The sequence below is a fragment of the Linderina pennispora genome, assembly GCF_002104995.1.
Source record: "Linderina pennispora strain ATCC 12442 chromosome Unknown DL89scaffold_8, whole genome shotgun sequence".
Taxonomy (NCBI): domain Eukaryota; kingdom Fungi; phylum Kickxellomycota; class Kickxellomycetes; order Kickxellales; family Kickxellaceae; genus Linderina; species Linderina pennispora.
This window is the reverse complement of record NW_024468256.1, coordinates 1-15,000: the sequence shown is the minus strand read 5'-3', so window position 1 is coordinate 15,000 and position 15,000 is coordinate 1. Positions and strand designations below refer to the sequence as shown.

The following is a 15,000-nucleotide window of genomic DNA, read 5'->3' as shown; positions in this document are numbered from 1 at the left end:
GGCGAGTCGAGTGTGACACAGGCTGGATCCCACTTGGTGCTGCCCAAGGAGCTTGCCGATATCGAAGATGCAAAGAGCGTCCGGATGATTCTCTTGGCGTCCGACAAGGAGTCGCGGCAGGTACTTGATGCCCTGGACGCGCGGTTCCCTACAGCAACAAAAATCGGCGTGGTTGGTACTCAGACGCCGTTTGTCAATGGTCGGGAGTTCACGCTGTTTGGAATGTCCCAGGTGCATGATAGTGGTGTTGTTGGTTTGGCGTTCGTTGATACCGACAACAATAGCTCGGGGGACGACTTTGCAGCAGCCGAAGTTGCATGCCATGGATTGGTGGCAGTCACTGAGCCGCAGCGGATTGTAAGGTGCAAGGGAAACGTTGTCTTGGAATTGGAGGACGGTGAGGCAGCCAGGACGCTGATTGCTGCTGTTCGGCGGCGCAGGCTGGAGACCAGCGGCCAGGGCTTGGACCACCGGCTGTTTGCCAAAATCATTGATGGCAGCAGCTCACTGGTGCTCCAGGTGACTGGTGGCGACCCGGCCAAGGGAGGACTGGCCATAGACACGCTGAAGGACATTTCCGCTGGCCAGTCAATACAGTTTCTAATGCGGGCTGACTACCAGGCCGAGCCACTGTCCTCCCTGGAGGTTCCTGGCGGTGGTTCTGACAAGCTGGCGGTTGTGCTTGCAGCAGACGACATTGCAGTCGCAAACCAGGCTACTGGCGATGCGGGTAGCACGGGCGTAGCATCAAGCGTGTTTGGCGGTGTCACAGAGGGTGGGTTTATCTTTGGCAAGCACTCCCACACGCCGGCAAAGCCGCACTCGATCTTTGCCGGATCTAGCGAGTCGGCGGTTCCTGGAAGCACGTTGACATTGCATATTGATGGCACCATGGGCTAAAGCACCAACTGCTTGCATACATAAAATTTTTGTAGTACGGTACACTCTAATCCAAATAGAATTTGATAAGCTCGTCGCTGACTCCTGACGGCGTCATGACGCCCAGATCGGTGAACAGCAGCGTGATGTACTCTGGCGGCGTGTAATCCAGCGTCGGGTTGTTCTCCTGCAACTCCGTCTGCCAGTCGACATTGCCGCTATCCTTGAAGGCCAGTAGGTCGCTGCGGTACGTCGGCAGATCGTACTGGCTGAGTGGATACAGACGCACAAACTTGTAACTCTCGGCCAGCGCATAAAACGGCTTCTTGGCTGCCTTGGCAATGATGGCCAGCTGGTATGTGCCAACCTTGTTGATCAAACCACCGCTCTCCACCACACCCTCAGCACCGACCAGCACCAAGTCCACCTTCTCCATGATATACCCGACAGCGGCATCCAGCACAACCTCACACGGCACACCCAGCTTCAGCAGCTCATCGGCCGCCCGCAGCCCGCTCTTATCAGGCCGTGACTCGGTAACGTACACGCGGAACCGCTTGTTCTGCTTCACCGCCCGGTGCAAGAGCCCCATGATGACGCGTGAGTACGAGTGGATCAGGATCGTCTGGTCGTCGCGCACAAACGGGCTGCCGATCTCCGCCACCTGGTCGCGGCACTGCCCGGCCGTCATCACAAAGTTGTTGCCGGCGCTGATCAGCGCATCGCGGCACTCTTCGACGCCCTGCGCGTGCGAGAGACGCGCCATTTGCTGCAGAAACACGTCGCAGCCAGCAGACACCGAGATAGACCGGTGTGTGGCCTCCTTCAGCACCTCGCTGGCTGCACGCACGATCTTCATGAACTCGGACATTGTTGTTGCGCGCTGTTGCTCAACAACTTTGACAAGACTGCTGACGGCGGCTACGGGCATCGAGATGCTCGGGTCCTTGGCCACCAGGTCATGGTAGTACTCTACCACATCAAACGCGCCTCCCTGTGCTGTCATTGCAAAACAACTGAAATTTGTGCGTCAATTCAAATTGAAAGGAAAAATAGTGTTGAACAGGAAAAGAGAGGCTCAACCGTAAAATTTTCACCACTCAATTTTTACGAGCCACCACTCGCCAATTACCAGGGCTGATCGCCGTTTATGGCTGCTGGCATTATTGCAGCATATACCACAACTACCGACGCTTTCTGAGCCTATACCAGCTGGTGAAAGCTGCTGCTAAAGATGCTCATGCGCATGCACTTTTGGAACCAGCGCAATCTGGGATAAAAACCGACAAGTATACAGATAAAATAAGCTTTTCATGCTAGGATACTGGACATAGCTGCCGGTTCTAAATCCGTGCCCAGCTACTACTGGGCTAGTAGTCCTCTGTTGCATGGTACACCGGGTTATGCTTATGAACGACAATATGTTAAACACAATAAAAGGGTATATACTAGGAGGGTGGGCTCCCACCTGGGAGAATCTTGCTAGAGCGTAAGAAGGAATGGCTAGGTATACCAGTCCTGCATTCGATGCCTGGGTGTCGACTGAGAAAAGAAACCTGCACCTGCCTTGGTGGCTCAGAAATTAAGAAGGTTATCAATCTGCTCCTCGGTAGGCTTCTTACCGTTATGTCCATTGCTGTTGCTATTCACAAAGACTGAGGTGCTGCTGAAAATAGACATGGTTAAACCAACGGCGTGCTGTGTATTCTTAAATTTCAGGCTGGACTTGGAAATTTCGAAAGAACTAGTGAGGTATTGTTGGTGGAAGATTGGTGAAGACACTGCTAGTTGCCTCTAGGAGCAGAACGGCTTATATATGTCTCATAGTATGACAGCTAAAGCAGCCTTTGCCTCTGGCCCGTGCCTTTTCTGCTACATAATCGACTCTGCAGTGCCGATGATGTGCTCAGTGACTCCTACATCTTCAGGACAGACAAAACTACGCCTTGGCAGCCGGGTGTGCGTTTTCCGCCATTAAGTTCTACGGACACTGTTCAGCTGACACCGATCCAAGCACATCCCTTTCTGTGGGGTTCCTTTGTGTCTAAAAATACAGCACATTGGATGTTGTCATGTATGTGGCATGCCTCATCCCCACTGTCCATCCCCATTGTGTGCTGTATCCGATTTGCATGTGCGGGAGTTTCCACTAGCAAGCGTCTTCCTCAAGTGGGCAGTTGTTGAACACATGACATGAGAAAACATGAGAAAGAGATGTAAAGATATCAGTCGCACCTGTCCCTCATTCGGCTGGTGACTGTTTAGATCAGCTCCAGTAGCTGAAACAGACCGGCCATCTTGGATTGGCAGCTGCTATTAAAAATGAATAGAACATGTAGCATCCAAGTCCTTGGGAATAAGGAACACGTTGGAAAGAAGCCTCACACGTTGTGGTCATCCCAAACCCGTTCAGAGTGTTTCTGGCTCAGGGAAAGGTGAATCATTACCCGAATCCATTGTTGCCCACCAGCTCCCTGTACAAGGGAATATGTGCGTGAGTTGACGTCCAGACATTATTCATACTAGAGATTTACACATGCCTTCGTGGTGCTCGCCTCTTTGCATCCACCCGCAGTAGATATAGCCTATCGGATGTGCTGGAAACATGCCACGTCAATCACTTGTCACAAATACCATTGTCACGGGAGGATGTACGCAAGACGGTTGTCCCTTGGGTTGCCTCTTTCCCTCCTTTGCACCCCTGGCACCGTGCCATAGTTTTATCTCCTGCAGTCATCCTAGCCAAATAATAGAGCCATGCCCATGATGTGCTGGTGGTAACAGCAGCTACACGCATCGGGTATCCCAAAAAGGCGGGACTCGGGGTTCAGGCACCCAAATTTGCCTCAGGCTAACGAGTGCCCAAAATCAGAGAAATCTAGAGTGGCAAAGAAGTTTTACAATAGAAAATTTTTTGCACACTGCCAAGTCGTGCATTCGGACATTTTCGAAGACTCTCACTTTCTTTTTTCTACGCTCTCTATCCACACGCATACTCATTCCTAGAGCAATGATTACGCCAAAGTTCAGCGTTCAGCAGGACGACACCACCGTCACTGTGGTGATCACTGCCCCACATGTGCGTGCAGCGACGATCGAGCTTGACGTCAACGGGGACCAGCTAACATTCTACGCAGCGCCATACTACCTGCGCCTCACGTTCCCGGGTCGTGTTATGGAGGACGAGAATTCCAAGGCCCAGCTGGACCACGGCTCGAACAACATCACTGTGGTTTTGACAAAGGAGATGCCGGGCGAGGTGTTCGAGAACCTGGACATGCTCACAAGCCTGCTGGCAACACGCCGTGAGCGGGATGCTGCAGCAGGCAGCGCAGCTGAGCCCAGGAAACCACATATCGAGGAGATTGGTGGTGGGCAGACCCCGCTTGACCTGAAATCGATGCTCGAGGATGAGGAGTTTGACTGGGAAATACCCCAGAGACTACAGGCTGCTGACAACCAGGAGCTGGCTGACCGCTCAAAAAACTACGGATTCGACCTGCAGTACAACCAGTACTTTGCTAATATCGCTAGTGACGGTAATGGGATCATGAATAGCTATCGCTTCGAGAGCATGGATCATGCGGGGCGGCGGGAGAGGCGTATGTCTGACGAGTATGACCGGTTCGATGAGGATTACTACATTGAGAACTTCATGAATGACGAGGAAATCATGGATCTGATCCACTACAAGACCCAGTACCACAAGGCTCTGCGCAGGATCCAAAAGACTAAAAAGGCCAATGGCCAGGATGCGCAACCTAGCAGCAGCGAGGTAACGGAGGCTGATATGGCGCAAGACCCGTTCAAATTTACTGAGGAGGAAAACAAGGCTATGATGGGCCTGTCTCGCCGGACCTATATGGTTACACACGAGCAGACAGTATATCTGGGTCTTGTTGAGCTCCTGTTTGCGTACTCCTACGACCACCGCATAAATCACGGCGAGCAAACTGTAGAGTCTTCCCGCCAGATCGGCCGATTGTCCGCACAAATGTCGTGCCTGGACCACTATACGCAGCTGCGTGATGCCGTCGTTACTTGCTTCCGTCGCGCATTGGTTTACCCCCTCTACCGCAACTGGGAGCTGTGTGAGCGCGTGCTGTCCGATGTCTACATCCTGCTGCGGCTTGGCCGTCGCACTTGCCTCAAGGTCTTGCTGGAGCTGAAGATCATGTTTGATCATCATGATGAGTATTACCTTTACAGCAAGACGCTGTTCGATGACTACTGCGTGTGGCTGCAGACGACGGCTAATGACAAGGTTATACGGTCGCTGGCACACCAGATCAACCATATAGAGATTGAGAAAGATGAAGTTGGGTGGCACCTGGAGACTTACGAGGACCTTGCTCTCGAGACCTCGGAGGAGGAGGTGGAATCAGATAGCGACGAAGCGGTGGAGTGGAATGCCGAGATGGGTTTGCACCAGGGTATCCCGGCTGACATGAAGGAGCCAGCAGAGCCAGCACCACCGCTGAAGAAACCCCTGATTGAGGTTGTGGGCGACTCGGTTGACACCAGCGATGCCGCAGGCGCGTCAGCACCTACTGAGCACACCGGCACACCGGCTACTTCCACAGCCCTGCTTGATAGCGAACTGCAAGATAAATCGTCGCCTACTATCATTCTGCCCACGGCGTCTCAGACTGACGAGCAGCATGGCGCAGACGCTGATCCCAGTGGTGGCGGGAAGAAGCCATTGATTGAGATGCTCTAGTTTTGTAGGCTGAAGGAGACTGAATATATTGCTGATTCTCAAGCTGCTGGGTCGTCCTACACAGTAAAAAAAAACTGCAAGCCATGCACTCTCATTGATGAATGGACGTGTATTTGGTGCAAAGCTACGCATGCTGGCTGTTAGCGTAGTCTGTATCAGCAGGAAACGTTTGTTGTTTCCACGAGCAGTAGAAAAATCCAAGCTACACTGCTGGACACATGATAAAGCAATCCGCTATAAAAATGATTGCAGGAAAAGCCCACCTTCCCTTCTCCCTTCGCTGCGCTCTCTGCGACCTTCTCTTTACCAACATCGCCATTATATATACCAAACATCTGCACTGTATATCACTTAAAAATACAATGCACATAGGCGCGGTTGTCCAAGGCCTCATTATCTCAGCGCTCTACCCTAATCCACCGCTGGCCACAGCAGCCGACCCGCCCGACCTCTGTGCTGGCGCCAACAACAGCACACTTGCACAGTGTCAGCGGTTGTATGGTGGGAAACAGTACAGCACGCTACCTGACTGTATTGATGCTGCGGAGCTGCCCATCTCTAAATGTCTGGAGGAGGCAGTTGTGCAGTCGCTTGGGATCCCGGCCTGCGATATTGGCCGGTTTGACAGCAATTACCCAGCGCGCTACCTGTCGTGCATCTCACGGAACGGCGGCCGATCGTACTACGATGGATGCAACTGGTGCACATGTACGTGCACAGGACTGTCAGCTTGCACGAGGAGAGCCTGCATTACTCCAGCGCCGCAACTATAACGAGTCTATGCATGATGTATCAAGTAAAGCAAGAGTGTTATATTGGAATTCGCCATAGAATACAGGTAGTGTTACAGCTGCTTGGAGTGCTTAGTAGAGTCCGTGGAGGCCCTCGGCACACCCATCCACATGGGCAACTCGAAACTACAATGTATGCAAGAACGGTATATATGGCCATTAGACTTTTCGCATCTCCGGTATGCATATTGTCAATTTACCCTGTGTTGCATAGAGCGGTTTCCTCCTGTGGATGTTATTGAGTAAATAGAAACGCACAGCAGTAGGAGTTTAACCAACCAAATGAAAGAACGAGAGGGTGAATGCGTAGACAACTAGTCGCGCTTCTTATCCAACCTGTACTGATCCTCGGGCGCCGATGCGTTCCAGTAGTAGACCATCTGGGCTGCCAGCACACCATTGGCAATGGTTGCCAGCAGGGTGCCAATAAGCACCAGCGAGTCGTCGACCTCGACCAGGGTCGTGTACAGCCGTGCAGCGGTTCCCAGGAAGTAGTTAAACACGGCAAACGCCGACAGCTGACCAGTGTATCCATTCTTGTGGATCGTGTAGATCTGCGGGATGCGGGATGAGACAACCAGCGGGATGGTCAGGCTGTACAGCGTCGACAGAAGCTCAGAACCAACAAACGACGGGTCGAACAGCGAGTACGTGAACACCAGCATCAGGGCACCAGCTGCCATGCCCAGGGTCGCGCGGCCCGTAAACATTAGAATCAGCAGCGTGATGATGTAGTTCTGCACGCCAATGAACACGGCCTCACCGTAAGTCGTGAACGGATAGCCGTTACGGAGGTTGTAGGCAATGGTGATGATGTTGCAGATGGTCTCGAGTACATATGCGGTTAGGCTGATACCAGCCACCGAGCGCGACTGCAGGATCTTGGCCAGCTGCGGCAGCTTTACAATGCATCCACCGACCACAATGCCCAGTCCCAGGCCCTTGGAGATTGCGTGCTTGAGGCACTCGGGCTCGAACAGGTTCAGGTTGTCAATGAGCGTCACCGTGCATTGGTCGCCAATCAGCGCGACAATAGGGCTGCGAAGGAACGAGGGAAGCCAGGCTGTAGTCATCTTTCGCGAATTTCACAAAGAGAAGGAATTGGAGGAGGGAGGTTGCGGAGAAGGAGAAGGAATAGAGAGAGAAAATAGCGATACTGGCAAGGAGGAAAGAAGCAAGAGGCGGCAGAGAATGAATGCGCTTTCACAAAGTGGTCAGGTTGGCTGACGACAAAAAATTGGGTCAATCAAAAACTGCCCAATATATCTGCCACCGTGTGCTGCCTACTGGCGCAGTGTATTCGTTCTAGTCATGGTGGTATTTATTGATGTAGGTTAAGGAGAAAAGCTTTGGAAACAGGACCTCGCCCTGTGGTTAAAAGAAATATGTAGAAAAGAAATAAACAGAGAGGAACATTAGAAAACCAGCGACTGAACAAGATATGAACTAGACTCAAGGACTAATAGGGGCTCAAAGTGTGCCGCTGCATATGCCCTGAATAAAAGGCTGAGAGCAGCGCACGTAAAATGCATTTTAGGACCTCGTTTAAAATCCGACCCACATTGCGCTCCAATCGCCGATATGCCAGACAGGTGCCATACATGCAGCTGTGTATATCAGCAAGGGGTCCCGGGTAGATCAACAGCGCGGCTTAGTGGCGGCGAGCACCATGCCAGAACACCCTGCCGCTAGGATGGGCTCCATGATATGCTGGAGCCGACGGATGCGATCCTGAGTATACAGGGACAACCGGCTTGGTTGGCGGAGTGATGGTAATCGTGGTCGTGATCGTCGTGGTGCTGTCCTCTGAAGACGGCATGACTGTAGTGGTCGGAGGTGTACTCGTGCAGGGGCTATGCTCATCAGGAGTTGTCGGAGGAGGGGGAGGAGTCGTGCAAGGAGAGGTTGGGGGAGGAGGGGGAGGAGGAGTAGTTGGAGGAGGAGGGGGAGGAGTGGTCGGAGGAGGAGGAGGAGGAGTCGTGCAAGGAGAGGTTGGGGGAGGAGGGGGAGGAGGAGGAGTCGTCGGAGGAGGAGGAGTCGTGCAGGGAGACTCGGGGCTCTCAGGTGAGGTTGGGGGAGGAGGAGTCGTGCAAGGAGACTCAGGACTTTCAGGCGTGGTAGGGGTAGACTCGCAAGGGGTCTCCGGTGTGGAGGGAGTAGACTCACAAGGGGTCTCCGGCGTGGAAGGAACTTCAGGTGTAGTCGGAGTGGTAGGAGTATTGGGGGTGGTCGGCGTGGTCGGGGTCTCAGGTGTAGTCGGTGTAGTTGGCGTAGTCGGAGTGCACGGCGTAGTTGGAGTCTCGGGGGTAGAATCGCAGGGCGTTTCAGGGGACTCGGGAGAGGTAGGAGTCGAGTCGCAGGGACTCTCAGGTGGAACCGGCGTTCCTGGCGAAGAATCACATGGCGACTCAGGTGGATGAACTGACGATGGCTGCTCGCTCGATGGCTGCTCGCTGCCGCCATAGACAGGGGCCTCAGAGGATGGCTCAACACTGCTCTGGTATACCGGAGTATCAGGAGGCTGCTCGCTCGATGGCTCCTCCGAACCCTCGTAGACAGGCTCCTCAGAGGATGGCTCAACACTGCTCTCATACACGGGTGTGTTGGGTGGCAGCTCCGAGGATGGCTCCTCCGAACCCTCATAGATGGGCTCCTCGGACGAGGGCTCAACGGAGCCATAGTCTGCGCGCTTGAAAATAGCCTTGTCCTCCATTGGTGCGGCCAGGGTCATGGCCGAGGCGGCAAGAAGGAAGAGACCGACAGAGAGAGTGAACCTCATTGTTAACAATAAATGTGATAGTTGCAATATGAAGGAAAATATATAGCGGCTGGGCCAGGTAGTGGGGGTGCTGTGAATAATAAAATATCCCTTTTTAGTGGATTTAGGTCGTCAACAAAAGGGTGGAAAAGACGAGAAAATATAATACTGGTTTTATATCTTGTATTCTGGACAAGAAGAGCTGCAAATGTAACCTTTAAAGCTCCGAGTAGAGGATACCGAGAATGCTGGTGATGATGATACGAAGTTGAAATAGATGGTGCCGGGCACCATGGCCGGAATTTATACTCGACATTCCAAACAAATATTCGCTGGGTCTGCATGCCAATTTACTAGCATGGAAAGTTTCACAGGAGGCAACCGCTATTACGATTGCGGGGGAGAAATACATTTGGTGGGCGAATAGCAGCCGCTACCCAAAGAAAAAAAGTACAGCGCCCATGTGTACGCGAAATTGCAGATGGACGAAACTGCCATTGTATCATGTTAAAAAATCTGCTGCATTCAGATACAGTATGAAGTGTGAAGAAATATACCTCCGATCTCGCTGCTTCATTGGAAAGGGACTAGTATGTGGCCTTTCTATACTCAGGCCATGCTGCTGTATTTACCAACCCACTAGCAAGCTAGTCCAAATCACGCTGGTTGTAGCCCCTGGAAACCGACGCTATTAGAATATTTAAAGCACTAATTTCGTCGCCACGATGCGGTAATACAGATTTTTGAGGGTTCAGCGCTATTAGCATCCGGATGCCCCGCAGTTTACGACAAAGCTCCCGCAACAGGTGTATATCGCTATGGTCCAAGAGCTCGTCGAGTTTTAAGAGCAGATACCAGAGCCAGACTCCCTCGGCACGACGCAGACTGTCGGCAGATATCCATGAAATGAAAAACCTTATCAAGCGGACAACCGTGACCTACATGCCAATTGCGAATATTATTTGGCGACCAATTCCCCGTGCCATTTTTGGCCAATGGATCGTGTAAGAACTTGCCTGATTCATCGATGCTAGCGCATGCATCATGGTGTTGGAGTTTGCGCCATTATTGACCGCCGAATAGCACATGTTCCTCCACTCCTTGGGGCTTCCATTATCAGGGAGCTTGAATTCTCCAGGCACGGCTGCGCTTTGCAGCTGTGCGACAAATATTTTGCGCTGGCGCCGGAAATATACTGCAAACGCATCGAGCCACTCTGGCGACGGCCGTGCAAACTCGGGAACCGGCTCTAGCTCTTCAGTCGGGGGCTGCGCTATATTCTTCTTTGCAGATTTCTGGATCAGCATGTCACGGTCCCTGTCAATGGTGACGCGGGGTGCGGACTGGGATTCTAGGCGGACGCGCAGCATGTACTGCTCGCCGGTTTCGGGCTCCTGGTCTAGATCACCGACTGTAGTGTCATCGGGAATGGGGAGCGCGCCACGTGCTCCCATGTAGGCGTCATCGTCAAGGGGCATTGTATATAAAATAAGCGAATATGTCGAGCCACGCGGCAAGGGCCAGGCGAACTAGGCCCTGAGCTGTATGCCTGTGCCAGCCGCTGTCGACGGATTATGAGTTTGCTGATCAGCAGATCAAAGGATGAAAAGTCGCAAAAATCGTTTTTTTCGGCTCTTGCCTGGTTCTTCTTTACTTAGTCCGCATTTCACATAACAGCATATCAAAATGGTCTCGTCGTTGAGGAAATTCGCGCCACGCCGCGAGCACAAGGAGCGTGGGCAGATCTCGAGTCGCAAAAGCCTCGGCTTTCTCGAGAAACACAAAGACTATGTTCTGCGGGCGCGCGACTACAGCCAAAAGCAGGCACAGCTGAAGCGGCTGCGGGAACGCGCGCGCGAGCGCAATCCCGATGAGTTCTACTTCAACATGGAGAAGGCGCAGATGAAGGACGGGGTGCACATTGAGGAGCGCAACGAAGTGCTGTCGCCCGAGATGCTGAAGCTGATGGAGACGCAGGATATCAAATACGTGGCGGCGCAGCGCGACGTCAACCGGCGCAAGATCGACAAGCTCAAGAACTCGATGCTGGTGCTGGGTCAGACCGAGGAGGAGACACCGAGGCACACGGTGTTTGTGGACTCGGAGGAGCAGGTCAAGGCGTTTGATGCAGCCGAGCATTTCAACACGGTGCCGGAACTGGTTGGCAGGGCGTACAACCGCCCGACCAGGGATGCGCTGGAGACCAAGACCGTGGTGATGCCCATGAAAAGGGACCTGAAGAAGGCGGCCAAGCTCAAGGAGAAGCAACTGATCGAGCTGCGCGATCGGCTCAAGCGTGAGGAGCAGCTGCGGGTGGCGGAGACCGAGATGAACATCAGGCGGGCGCTCAAGGAGAAGGGCCAGAAGCGCAAGGTTGGCAGGGACCGGAACGGACTGGCAGTGTACAAATGGCGTGCGGAGCGCAAAAAGTGAGTACAAAATAAATGCTGTTCATCCCATGCAAGCTGCATCCCGTGCAGCGTGTTGTTGAGTGTGAAAAGAGATCCGCAGAAAGGGGAGGGAGTCTACCAGCAGGTTTGTGATGGCGAGGACCGTCGGTTAGCAGCCAAATGGACCAGCGGTTTCTGAGTGTGCGCAATATATGTTTGGTTTGTCGACAATTTAGCGCCACGGTCTACTTCCGAGGGCTTGTTTTCCTTTTTCTCTCGCTTTTCACGAAACTATCCTATCCTTATAATCTTCGACAGGGCATTTTCTGCCTCTCCCTTGCCTTTTATCTTCACCCACTATTTCAAACATCCTTTTCCTTGACCATGCGTTTCTCGCTGCTCGTAACTGTTTCGTGTGCTCTGGCGGTGGCATCTGGCATGCCCTCAGAGGACGCTGCCGGCGGCTATAACCTGCATAAGCGCCCGGCAAAGCTGCCGAAGCGTGCCGAAGCACAGCCGCCGCGCACGGGTCGCCCGGCACAGACCAGCTCCCTGTGGTCGTTGTATGACAAGACGTTTGCGCACACGCACTATGTCGACTTGTCGCACACCATCCAGCCCGACATGCCGGTGTGGCGCGGATTTGGCGATATCAAGTTTGGAGAGGCCGTGCACCGGGACACTGGGAAGCCGTTCAGCTATGACAAGGACCTGTTTGTGGCCAATGCGTACAACCTGACCACCGACCAGATGGGCACGCAGCTGGATGCTCCGGCACACTTTAATCCGTATTTTGCGGCGTCAGATGAAATCCCGGTCACGTTTGCGCTGCGCAAGCTGGTGGTTATTGACGTGTCGGAGAAAGTCAAGCTGAATGCCACGTATGCAATGGTCGTCGACGACATTCTGCTCTGGGAGAAGAAGCACGGGCGCATACCCAAGGACTCGGTTGTGTTTGTGCGCTCCGACTGGTCCAAGACCTGGCCCAATGTCAACACGGACGAGTTCCCGCAGGTGCACCTGTCGGCGGTCCAATTCCTGCACCTGAACCGAAGCATCCTGTTCCATGGCCATGAGCCGCTGGATACGGACATGACTCCCCAGTTTGACTCGGAGCGCTGGCTACTGACCCATGGCTACGCCCAGGCCGAGGGCGTCACAAACCTGGATAAGGTGCCGCCCACCGGGTGTCTGCTGAGCACGGGCTTCCCCAAGTTTGCTGGCGGCACAGGCAACTATGTACGCTATGTGGCGATCTGCCCGTCCAACTGGGAGTACGGATTGACGCCCGGCTCGTTCCCTGAAGCTCCTTTGCCGCAGTTCATTGAGCCACTCAAGTGGAATCCTGAGAAAGGATACCGCTCGCGTGATTGAGGTGTAAAGAAATAAATTTCCAGCTTTTAAAGAGCGAACGAAAACCGCGACGGTTTATAAAAGAGGCTGCTACTGTACTTGTGGTGCAATCGGTGGCTGCTGGTGCTGTATTTGCTGCTGTTGCTGCTGGTGGATTTGTGCTAACCGCCTGTAGAACTCGCGGTGGATGGGCTGGCAGTGGCCGTCGTGGTAAAGCAGGCGCGCAATATGCAGCACCGACATGAGCCGGTAGTACCTCTCGCTCTGCCGTGGGAATCCGCCTTGGCTGTATGTCTCTACCTCGTTGGAGATATGGCGCTCCAATTTGACCACGTCAATTTGCGCAATGCCGCCACGCACTGTCGAGTTCGGGGCTGGGGTCTGAGTCGCTGCTGCTGCTGCTGCTGCTTCTGCTGTGGTCTGGTCTGCCATTTTAGTTACGAATTCCAACAAAAAATAAACAAACAGTATAAATTATCAAGTAAATTGCGGCTGTATACAAAATTCGCCAAACCAAGTGAGAGGGGGTGAGAAGGGAAAATGGCCGAGGCCATCCATGCAAGTGCATTTTTTATACTTGACTCGGCCAAAATCTCAAATTATTTCCTGGCGACCAATGGAATTGCATGATATCATCATGCATATTTCGAGGTTTGTGACGGATGAATGACGCAAGGGGGCGAGGCAGGTTGAACAGGGCCGAGCGGTGTGCAATGGCAGACATGTATCTTATTAGAGGATGGTCCGCCGCCCACGTCTATAGATGGGCGCTACGATGAGACCGAACCTGACGTATACCACATGCCCGTCTATTAAAAACAAAGCAACCGCAAATCAGCGATATGAAAAGAAATCCCGAGTACATTACAGCGACACTCAGTAAAGATAGAAAGCGCTTGCTGCAATTCATCGGTCATTTACTGCTACAGCACGTGGTCTATATCGGTGGGGTTATTAGCACTCCTAGCGAAAGAAATGGTTGCTTTCTGGTAAATGGGGCAGGTAATGCCAACGATCAGTGGGTAGCAGTCGGATGAGTAGGAAGTTGCTGATATTGCCCGGTTGCTTGGATATTCCCAAAGCATATAATAGCTGCCAAGGATATGAGGCGCTATGATGCATGCTGTTTTAATAATAGGCATTCGAACGGCATTGGGTAAGAATCCCACAAGCAGCATTTCGTACCACAAACTTAAATTCCGTACCGAATACATGGCCAAAGGAGAGAATCCCTCCTTTTCTCCAAGATCACTTGTAATAATGGTATTCGAAAACAAGCGACAGTCAATTCTCCAGCTCTTTGAAACCACGCCACGGTTGAATGTCTGTGCACCCATGGTGCGGTACTCTAAAGGAGCGTTCCGCGAAGTGCTGCGCGACTATAACGTAGACATCGCCTACACACCGATGATCCTCGCAGACGTCTTCAAATCCAGCGAATTCGCGCGCACAGACTACACGACCAACGACATCGATAGCCCTGTAGTAGTGCAATTCGCTGCTCACGATCCAGTGGACCTGGCGCAGGCGGCGCAGCTGGTTGCGCCCTATTGCGATGGGATTGACTTGAACTGTGGGTGCCCGCAGAAGTGGGCGTACAAGGAGCGCATTGGCGCGTATCTGTCTGATAAACCCGAGACAGTGCGTGAGATGGTGAGGGCAGTGAAGGCAGTTGTTAGCACACCATGCTCGGTCAAGATCCGCAGACACCCGACGGACGACCGGCAGACGATCGAGCTTGTGAAGAGAGCCGAGATGATGGGCGTTGACTGGATTACCATCCATGGGCGGACGCGGCACCAGAAGAGCACGGAGCCGGTGGATTTCAATATCATCAAGATGGTCAAGGAGTCGGTTGGTGTGCCAGTGCTGGCTAATGGCGGCATATTTTCTGTCGAGGACGCCGACGAGATGTACGAGAAGACGGGTGTGGACGGTGTGATGTCAGCCAGGGGGTTGCTGCAGAACCCGGCACTGTTTGCGGGGTATGAGCACACACCGCTGGAGGCAGTGCAGAAGTATCGTCAACTGCGCGCTGGCATACGGCACACCGACATTCATCTTCCACCACCACATCATGTTTCATGATGGAGAGCATCATGAGCAATG

General features: G+C 53.0%; 10 protein-coding genes across 10 annotated transcripts in view; 6 read left to right on the top strand and 4 right to left on the bottom strand.

Annotated features, from left to right (window-relative positions):
• The window catches only part of DL89DRAFT_267958 (uncharacterized protein), a 1,524-nt gene extending 552 nt beyond the window's left edge, over window positions 1-972 (top strand). The window contains exon 1 of the mRNA XM_040887733.1: window positions 1-972. This exon is cut by the window's left edge and continues 552 nt beyond it. Coding sequence (XP_040742651.1) covers window positions 1-900 — 900 coding nt within the window. The 3' untranslated portion in view covers window positions 901-972.
• On the bottom strand, window positions 924-2,106 carry DL89DRAFT_168416 (alpha subunit of the translation initiation factor eif2b). Its single transcript, XM_040883751.1, has one exon. It carries the CDS (start codon window positions 1,883-1,885, stop codon window positions 947-949), a length of 939 nt encoding a protein of 312 aa, XP_040742650.1. The 5' UTR covers window positions 1,886-2,106; the 3' UTR covers window positions 924-946.
• A 1,604-nt stretch (window positions 2,107-3,710) lies between these two features.
• Window positions 3,711-5,683, top strand: DL89DRAFT_267957 (SHQ1-domain-containing protein). The gene has a single exon (XM_040887732.1). The coding sequence runs from the start codon at window positions 3,890-3,892 to the stop codon at window positions 5,597-5,599; it is 1,710 nt and encodes a 569-aa protein (XP_040742649.1). The 5' UTR covers window positions 3,711-3,889; the 3' UTR covers window positions 5,600-5,683.
• Window positions 5,684-5,886: 203 nt separating this feature from the next.
• Window positions 5,887-6,487, top strand: DL89DRAFT_267956 (uncharacterized protein). Its single transcript, XM_040887731.1, has one exon. It carries the CDS (start codon window positions 5,962-5,964, stop codon window positions 6,370-6,372), a length of 411 nt encoding a protein of 136 aa, XP_040742648.1. The 5' UTR covers window positions 5,887-5,961; the 3' UTR covers window positions 6,373-6,487.
• Window positions 6,408-7,752, bottom strand: DL89DRAFT_168348 (mannose-P-dolichol utilization defect 1 protein). The gene is made up of 2 exons (XM_040883749.1): window positions 6,727-7,752; window positions 6,408-6,516 (listed from the first exon to the last, which is right to left on the bottom strand). Exons 1-2 carry the CDS (start codon window positions 7,461-7,463, stop codon window positions 6,444-6,446), a joined length of 810 nt encoding a protein of 269 aa, XP_040742647.1. The 5' UTR covers window positions 7,464-7,752; the 3' UTR covers window positions 6,408-6,443.
• Window positions 7,753-9,638: 1,886 nt separating this feature from the next.
• Window positions 9,639-10,712, bottom strand: DL89DRAFT_168367 (uncharacterized protein). The gene is made up of 2 exons (XM_040883750.1): window positions 10,165-10,712; window positions 9,639-10,086 (listed from the first exon to the last, which is right to left on the bottom strand). Exons 1-2 carry the CDS (start codon window positions 10,624-10,626, stop codon window positions 9,796-9,798), a joined length of 753 nt encoding a protein of 250 aa, XP_040742646.1. The 5' UTR covers window positions 10,627-10,712; the 3' UTR covers window positions 9,639-9,795.
• A 122-nt stretch (window positions 10,713-10,834) lies between these two features.
• DL89DRAFT_293411 (U3 small nucleolar RNA-associated protein 11) lies at window positions 10,835-11,581 on the top strand (the record flags this gene model as incomplete). The annotated part of the gene is made up of 1 exon (XM_040890390.1): window positions 10,835-11,581. One exon carries the CDS (start codon window positions 10,835-10,837, stop codon window positions 11,579-11,581), a length of 747 nt encoding a protein of 248 aa, XP_040742645.1.
• Window positions 11,582-11,922: 341 nt separating this feature from the next.
• Window positions 11,923-12,912, top strand: DL89DRAFT_258020 (cyclase family protein; the record flags this gene model as incomplete). Its single annotated transcript, XM_040885572.1, has 1 exon — window positions 11,923-12,912. The coding sequence occupies one exon, from the start codon at window positions 11,923-11,925 to the stop codon at window positions 12,910-12,912; it is 990 nt and encodes a 329-aa protein (XP_040742644.1).
• Window positions 12,913-12,981: 69 nt separating this feature from the next.
• On the bottom strand, window positions 12,982-13,323 carry DL89DRAFT_258019 (uncharacterized protein; the record flags this gene model as incomplete). Its single annotated transcript, XM_040885571.1, has 1 exon — window positions 12,982-13,323. One exon carries the CDS (start codon window positions 13,321-13,323, stop codon window positions 12,982-12,984), a length of 342 nt encoding a protein of 113 aa, XP_040742643.1.
• A 903-nt stretch (window positions 13,324-14,226) lies between these two features.
• On the top strand, window positions 14,227-14,979 carry DL89DRAFT_275067 (FMN-linked oxidoreductase; the record flags this gene model as incomplete). Its single annotated transcript, XM_040889255.1, has 1 exon — window positions 14,227-14,979. One exon carries the CDS (start codon window positions 14,227-14,229, stop codon window positions 14,977-14,979), a length of 753 nt encoding a protein of 250 aa, XP_040742642.1.
• Window positions 14,980-15,000: the final 21 nt, after the last annotated feature.

What these genes read in the sequence shown, in the direction of transcription:
- DL89DRAFT_168416 (XM_040883751.1), bottom strand. Translation starts at nt 1,885, where the DNA reads ATGACAGCACAGGGAGGCGCGTTTGATGTGGTAGAGTACTACCATGAC.
- DL89DRAFT_267957 (XM_040887732.1), top strand. Translation starts at nt 3,890, where the DNA reads ATGATTACGCCAAAGTTCAGCGTTCAGCAGGACGACACCACCGTCACT.
- DL89DRAFT_168367 (XM_040883750.1), bottom strand. Translation starts at nt 10,626, where the DNA reads ATGCCCCTTGACGATGACGCCTACATGGGAGCACGTGGCGCGCTCCCC. An exon ending in CGCTAGCATCGATGAATCAG is followed by an intron (nt 10,087 to 10,164) that starts GCAAGTTCTTAC and finishes ATTGGCATGTAG; the next exon opens with GTCACGGTTGTCCGCTTGAT.
- DL89DRAFT_168348 (XM_040883749.1), bottom strand. Translation starts at nt 7,463, where the DNA reads ATGACTACAGCCTGGCTTCCCTCGTTCCTTCGCAGCCCTATTGTCGCG. An exon ending in GCGCCCGAGGATCAGTACAG is followed by an intron (nt 6,517 to 6,726) that starts GTTGGATAAGAA and finishes CATACATTGTAG; the next exon opens with TTTCGAGTTGCCCATGTGGA.
- DL89DRAFT_267956 (XM_040887731.1), top strand. Translation starts at nt 5,962, where the DNA reads ATGCACATAGGCGCGGTTGTCCAAGGCCTCATTATCTCAGCGCTCTAC.